General features: G+C 43.3%; 1 protein-coding gene across 6 annotated transcripts in view; it reads right to left on the bottom strand.

Moving 5' to 3' along the window:
* Positions 1-2,932: 2,932 nt before the first annotated feature.
* The window catches only part of TNFAIP8 (TNF alpha induced protein 8), a 507,922-nt gene continuing 502,698 nt past the window's right edge, over positions 2,933-8,156 (bottom strand). For all 6 annotated transcript variants that reach the window (XM_085632659.1, XM_085632657.1, XM_085632656.1 and 3 more), the window contains one exon: positions 2,933-4,504. In XM_085632659.1, coding sequence (XP_085488785.1) covers positions 3,939-4,469 — 531 coding nt within the window. In that variant the 5' untranslated portion in view covers positions 4,470-4,504 and the 3' untranslated portion in view covers positions 2,933-3,938. The remainder of the gene's footprint in view (positions 4,505-8,156) is intronic.

Below are 8,156 nucleotides of genomic sequence, written 5' to 3'. Positions count from 1 at the left end.
TAAATTCTGGCTCCTACACAGATCTTTCTGGACCCCATCCTGCTTACACTCACTGAAACTTCTAAATAATCCCACGTGCTGGAACTGTAGGGAAGAAGTGGGTGATATTGCTCACCTCATCCTACACTGGAAGGTCCTCTCCCAATTTTGGAATAAGGTTTTCTCCTTTTTATCAGACCTACTCAAATGTCACCCAAAAAGAGAATTTGCATTTCTCATTAAAGGCTTCCTCGACACTAACTTAGCTAACCCCGCAGATAGTGCTCTGTTCGGTCTACTACTAACATCTGCAATGAAATTAGTCCTATCCAACTGGAAAAATACACACAAAGTCTTCTTTAATGGTTGGATCAAATGGGTTTCTCCTATTAGAGGTGCAGACAACCTTTCACTCCAGCACTCATCATGGAACCTCTAAACCCATTTGGGTCACCCTAGATAACTACTTTGCCACCAAAAAAACCTCATTAGACGCAACCATGGTTAACATTCCATCTAGACCAAAACCTCTCAAAGACCTTTCGCTTTCATCTACTGTATGCTACCCTTTTGACTTATATCGTATCACTCTCCCTCCTAATTTCTATTGCAAATGTCCACATGCCCATGAGCCTATACCATATGCCAGCTCAACTTACCCATATTATAATAGAGCTTCTGGTAACAAATAGGTTGCTTTATTCTGTACTGTACTTGACTATGCTTCTACTTATTGTATGAACATTATTGCTCTAATAACCAATGCTTCCTGCAATTACTCTCAGCAGTAACCTTGCTTCTCCAAGCGCTCATCATGGTCTCACTGTTAAATCGTCTGCAGCTGTTAAGCTTAATGCCAATTATTCTGCAATAATGTAATAGATATGTAAAGTCAAGACCCCCCACTCTTTCTTTTATTTGGTTTGGTTTTACTTTGTAGGAGCCTTTGTTCTCTGTATACATAATTTGAGTATTTGCCTTATGTTGACCATTAAATATGCTTTGTACCTTATTGTATTTACTTCACAATTCTTGTGTCTCAATCTAAAACTCAATATTAGTTTTGAAATCTAAAAAGGCAAACTTTAGACACAGGAGAGCAAGAAGGCTGAAAATGATTAGGCTTGAAGAGCATGCTGGGGAGTCTGTGCACGAATAGCATTCAGGGCAATGGGCACTTTGGGTATGCAATGTAATTTACTGGTCAAACCTCTGTTGACAATGATTGCAACCAGTGTGTTGTGCTGTGATAACATCTGAGCACTCTATCAATGCAGCACCAGAGAATCTACATTTAGAACCCCAACACTTCTTGCCAAACATGGTCAATCCCAGCAGAATCACAGTAATCCTTTCCCTCTAGGCACCACTATACGTCCTCCACAAGTCCCACCACAGTAGCCTTACTCTTCAGCCTAAAATGCTTATTCCAGACCAAACAATAGTAACTCCTTCAGGATAAATAGTAACAGCAGATCAAAAGTCCCCGTCCCTTGTGCCTGCACAAAACCAACCATGGAGTAAAGAATCTTAGGCAATAGCCTTACTATCTACACACCCAACAGCAAAACAGAGAAATTACCATTTAGCATGGGCAAGCAACTTACTCCATTCTAGCTTTGTTTTGAGTTCTGCAGGAGCTGTGACACCAAGGAGCTGAATTTGTAAAAGGTCCTATTTTGTGTTTGAGGGGCTTCTTTTCCACTATAATCATGTCGCCTTGGTATGTCATTACGTGCACAGCAGCAGCCATCTTAGATGGAAGGATTCCTCAAACAATCCAGTCAGATTCACCGCCTGGGGCCGTATTACACATTATCCCGTTTGGGCCCGGGGGGCAGCCATCTGTGATGCGGCCCCTGGTCTTTTCAACTGAACTGTCAGCACTTGTATATTATGTGTTTGTTCTCCTGGCTCTGTCTTGCTGAACTAATTGCCCAAGATTGCTGTTTCTTAGCCTTATCAAAAATGTGAATAACACTCCATTCAAACTCATAGCTGAAGGAGACTGCCCCAAATTTAATAAGTATGTGCCTTTATTGCAGTATATGGACCCAGAACTTTGCATGAACTGCAATGGAGACACTCCTTTTGATGACCAACACACCAGCCGACCAATCAAATGGTGAGCTGTCATTAAGAAGACAACAAAGGGGCAGAGCTACAGCACCAGTCTCTATACTTTTTGTGGTGGTTTTTACAGGATCGAAGGAACTTTGCCACAGAGCTAAGCTGTCTCTAGCCAAATCTAAAGCTCAAACACATTTCTCCCCATGGTTAACCTAAGCAAGGTCAAGTGTGTTCCCACTAGAGGGCGTCCTGCTCTAGCTGAAGACAGCACCCAACAGGCCTACCAGCAAACTCACAATCTTCTCCCAGCAGGAGGAATGGGCAGGGCTTGCTTGCTAGAGCTGAACATGGCGAAAGAATTTGAAGATGAATCGTGTCGATAGTACTTCCATAGCATGGGTTTCATTTCTCAGCTGAATTTCGGATCTCAATGACCTGAAAGAAAATCTGAACGCTTTGAGAAGAAGGTATTTTAGCAGAGTGAAGCCCTCTGTCGCAATGCACCGAGCATGCGACTACGCCACCTTCTCAGTGACCCTGTTGAGTGGGCTGAGGTTCGTATCTAGTGTTATAAAGCGTTCTGTGGATGCTCCTAGTTACCTTTGGAAATGGGTCTGCTCTGAACAAGTAACGCACAAAAATTGAGACTGTGTCCTGAGTCGTGTATATGACACCCCATATACGCATAATATGCCTTTTCAGATGAAAACTATATGCGACAAATCTGAGTAAGAGAACTGCAACATGTTGTGTTAGTGCTCCTGCTATACCCAAATGAAATCTGTTTGACAAGTTTAACCCTTTATTAATAAACAGTATCACCTTTGAACACTAACTTTAAATGTTGCAAACAAAACACAAATAAAACAATCATACATATAGGTTGAGTGCAAATATCTTTTGGTTTACTTGTAAAAGAAAATCAAAAAACAAGAAGGTTTGAAAATCAATTCATTATAAAAGCTTTGCATTGATGTCTGCAGCTTCCTTTCAGCATCATAAACCTCTGAAGTGCGAACTGTAAACTTTAAAGGGAATCATAGGTTTTTACCTTCTTTTGTTGGGGGGAGCAAAAGAATAAATAACACCCTCAATGTATGTGTCGGCCACATAATATACTGTAAAGAAAATCTCAGAAAAGAGCATTCGCATATTTGTGCTAAATTATTTGATTTGGCATAGTTTTAAAATAAACGGGTTATTTATACTGCTGTCGACTCATCGCATTAGAGGTGATGGTATTTAAAGCGATTGCATTTTACAGTATGGAGTGATATTTGTCCTTAATTTGAGACTATAACTAATCCTGAGCTAAGGTGTACCTAGACACTTAGAATCGCGTAAAACAAATCTTGATTTAACACTGGATTACTGATTAATTATCGCCACGTAAAAAACCCTGGAATGTCCTAGAGTGAAAAATAGAATAAAAGGGTAATAAAAAATGTATCAGAAACATGTTTTTCTAGTTTTAAGTGTAACAAATAAAAAATATAGTATCATACTAGCACAATTTTCCAGCAAAATATGTCCCAAAAATGACCACTTTATAGGTTATAAATAGATTTATATAAACAAGACTGTATGATTAATTTTTTTATATTATCTGACTTTTAATTTAATTTATTTTGCAGAATGTGAATCGCTGCTTATAGAGCCATATTTTCAATTGTTTTCCACTGCAACCGCTCTGTCATTACTCAAAACATTCTTATGCAGTCTTGTATACTTCCATTCGAAAGGGACACCAACAAAGCAGTTAAAGTAGGTCAACATTTTTTTTCTGAAGAACCTATTTTGTGAATTGTATCTTTTTTGCAAGGTCCCTCGTTCCTTTCTAAATCGGGAGTGTTCATGTGCACAAATGTAATTAAAGGCAGTTTGTGTGCCTAAATGTTGTCCTCATCCAGCATTTTGTTCACACCCTCGCTGATTCTCTGCAGGTGTGGCTTATAAGTTCCAAAGGGGTTGTACAAGGCCGCTAAGAACTCGCAATCTGAAAAGTGGTCGAATACATGATCCACGCGACCGTGCGATTTTGCAGTCAGATGGCGCTGGATGATTTGATGCAGCATGTCCCGGCACTCATTCAACAGTTTGGACAAAACATTACGGTCAAAGGTAAAGTCCACCTGATGAAAACTCACTACGGTCATCGCCAGCTGGTGAACTTTCCTCTTGAATAACTCCAACTGGGCAAGCTCATCCTGGTTGAATTGGTTGTTTCTGTGGAGCACTGCCAACTTGATGATGACTTTGATGAGGTCCTTGGTGATCTTCTCTGCCTCCTTTTTGCTCTGAGTGAAGTCCTTAGTCACTCGGTAGAGCTCATCCAGAACATAGCTACTCGTATCGTCGATCAAGGTGGTTGCTATTGACTTGGAAGCCATTTTGCCAAGTATCTTCTTCTGGACCTGCATAGCCAAATATTTTGAGTTGAAGACATCTGTGGCCACTGGAAGGCAATACAAGAACATGGTGAGTATGTTTCCAACAGGGTGAAAAAATCATAACACCCACAGAAAAGCTTATAACATTCAGCATCATTATTTTAAGAAGACATACTTTTCCATTCACCCCAGAATGCTCCATAACTGTGGTAATGTTCAGTGTCATAATCTGCCCAAACCTCCTGTCACATTAATAGAACTTTAATCATTCTGTCTACATCAGCCCATGCACACTCTCTAAGTAAGGAAGGGCACAATAAGACAGGGGTACTAATGCTGGAGGTTTGATGGGGCCTTGGCCGAGAGGCCTATGTATGGTATAGCGCACTAACAGCAGAAGCACGATGGTGGGCTCCCCCTCCAAGGCACGCTGAAGGTGGGAATGCCTCATCCCACTTGGCCATACAGCTCAAGCCCGATGCGAAGCAGGGTGGTCGCAGATACCCTGCCCAACATCGTTATTTACCAGAAATTCCAGCTGCAGCTCGGGTACTGCTGTTCCAAGGTGCCCCATAGCTGCGCCACACCTTCACAGAAATATCCCACACTTCATTTATACCAGTAAGAGGTAATGCTGTCTACTGTGCTGGGTGCCTCTCTCTCTCTTCAGTCAAGCTGAGGATTTTGAAGTGTGTATAGTGTACTGAGAGACATTTCTTATGCTAATATGTGTGTATAATAGGCTTGCAAATTTCTTAGGTTGTGCATTTTATTAAAATATGATATATCCAAACCTGTCCCCAGAATCGTATATTATACTCTGCTGAGACAGATTGTGCTCACAGTTGGAGCTGTCAGTTTACTTGCACTCAGCTTTGCAATGGCTGCCAGTGGCACGAACGAAGAACCGAAGGATTTCACACAATATTTACATATATTTTTAAACCAATCCAACTCCTTGTTAAAGGCATGGCTTTAATGCAGATTTCAGCCTGGTCCAGTGAGGACGGAAGGCAGCCTGAGCCTTAGTGCAGTTAATCTCCGAGTATAGAAACTTGGCCCTTATACGGGCAATTCACGCATATGACCAGGTACCGATATTAAATAGTACTATATTCTATTTACTTAGCACGCATTCATCACAGCATCTTGGAGATAGGAACTAAAAAGAATGGAAACAAGCATTGGCATAGCCAATAGGTCTCGCCTTTGGAACCTTATAAGTATTTAGTTATGCAGTACAATATCCTTGGTGCAACAACATCAACTGTTGCATGGCTAAACACTTATAAGGTTCCAAAGGCGAGTCCTATTGGCTATGCTAATGCTTGTTCTTAGTTTAGTTTTCTCTTTTATGTAAGAGTAGGGATCCGTCCTTCTCGTCTAGTGAGGCCGATGGTGTAGATGCCGCCTGGCCCGAGCATGGCGGAGCTGACCTCCGCGCTGCCTGCACCTGGAGGCAGCTTGCTTGCTCCTGTAAGAGCCGCCCAGGACTGCACTGTCTGTTCTGTGGGAGAGAAGCGTGCGCTGCTGCCTGCAGAACTGTACTCTGGCATACACTTTATTCCCACGCCGTCTTTGCTGCTGGTACGGCTGGTTAAAGCTTAACGCTGATGAAGTCAGATAACAAGCATTTACAATGCAACGGTCTCGGCATTGTTAAAGTTAGAGTTATTGGCATTGCTCATGACAATGCCGTTTCTTTAAATGTTTTAAAAACAAAAACAAACAAAAATAATGTCATGAGCAATGCCAATAGCTCTAAATTTACCAATGCCGAGACCATTGCATTGTAAATGCTTGTTTTCTGTTTGACTGCTTCCGTTAACTAAATGCTGGCACTAGTCGGACCTTTCATTACACATTGGTTACAGATGGACTGCCCTTTGCACGCAGTCCTCGCCCTCAAGCGCGTCTTACAGGACCTATTCTGCAGGGGAGCCGGAGGGGCCGGTATGTGGCCCCGCTACATGCCCTGTAATCTTGGGGCGCCCCCACTCCAATGCAGCTCAGGGCTCGGCGGGGATACAAGGCCTGTGTGCGCACCCGCAGCCAAGAAACGGAGATCGCTTCAACAAAGCAGCATTACAAATCAAGCAGTCGCGGCATTCACTCGGCGAAACTTTAATACTCAATTCTCCCAGCCAGTACCAAACCCCTTAAAATAAACGTCCTGATCCCCTGAAATCTACATTTTTAATCGGTAAACCACCGTGATGCCCAGTGTACACTGCTGTACCCCCCCCCCCCCACAGTTCGCTAACTCAAGCCAATGTCTAAGCGTAATACCATTCAACCTCTTTAACCGCTCCTTCACCTCCATAGAGGACTAACTCCAACTACCCCACTCTCCCTGTGCACCACCGCATAACTCGCGGTTCAACCGCCGGGCTAAAAGAAAAGTATCCAATGCAGGTTAAACGCTTTGTGTTATAAGAAATTCCCGGTCCGTGTAATAAGCCAGTTTACACCGACTGTTGTTCAGAGAGCGCCCCCACGACAACTTATCCCCCTCCCAAAAAAAAATGCATGCCGTTATTCGGATTATTGAGTCTTCATTTTCTTATTTCGTTACATTTTTACACAGTAAATACTGCATTTACAGCTTTTTCCTCTTTAAGGTTCTTGTAGTTCACGCTTCGGGAAAATCAGATAAATCATTTACTCCATGTCTGTGAATCAGCTGCTAGTGTGCAACTTTTATTCCCTGTCGGTTTCATAACCTCGACTTGTCCTTCGTTTGCGACCCACATTTCAAAGATGAGGCGGAGCCTGACCAGTTTCACCACGGGTTACCAAATTTACACAAGTGTGTAAAATGGGTTCACGCATTGGGGTCGTCATGCTTGGGAACTCTTATGAGTAACATGTCCGTATGTAGGCAGATCAGACGGGGGACATAATGTTCCTCTGTAAACTAGCACTGCTGTGTGTAAGGCCTGTGTTTTTTCGACTGTAGATTGATGAACTGTACTGTGAGGTGAAGGACAGCTTCCTGATGACGACAAACTTCACGCATCTTTTCTGTACATTTCAACTCTCTTGCGCTATGCTCCTGGCTGCCCTTCCAGAAACTGTTCTATTGGTTCAGGTCCAGCATGACTAAGATGAAAGGCCCTCAGGGGCCTGGCAGCAGGAGCGTCACACCCTCGCAATTACAGGGAAGCAGGAGAGACGCTTTAAATAACGCGCACTGGTGAGAAGTGAAACAACAGTAAACGATGGAAGGTGTAAGTAGACTTTGCCGTGGAGAGTAAACAGAAAGCAGGGAGAGGAGTGGCGTGAAACTACGAGCTCCGTAGTCGGGGTGGAAGATATTACTGCTTAGCTGACCCCCCTGGTAACCCCCTCCAGTTCCAGGCAGCAGCAAGAGCTTTTCAGGGAGAATGGAAAATTATTCTCAAAACAAACAAGGCAGAGCGGCAGAGCAAAAGGCAAGCACACCACCGCCTTTCTCCGAGGCAGAGCAGAAATGCCTCGGAGAAACGCAGCGTCCTTTTCGGATTCGGGGGCGTGTTTTGCTGTTATCTCCTCCTTGAGACTTCTTGCAAAAAACACGCCCCCCGATCCGAAAAGGACGGGGCCTGATCTGAATGACTGACCTCGTCTCCAATGGCTGGCCAGCATTCAAGAGGCCAGCCAATGGAGAACAGGGGAGAAGAGGGGCAGGTTCAAGCCCCTCTTCTCCAAGTCATTAAATCTCTCGACTTCCGGTTC

The sequence above is a fragment of the Triturus cristatus genome, chromosome 2_1, assembly GCF_964204655.1.
Source record: "Triturus cristatus chromosome 2_1, aTriCri1.1, whole genome shotgun sequence".
Classification (NCBI taxonomy): domain Eukaryota; kingdom Metazoa; phylum Chordata; class Amphibia; order Caudata; family Salamandridae; genus Triturus; species Triturus cristatus.
This window is presented reverse-complemented; position numbering and strand designations above follow the sequence as displayed.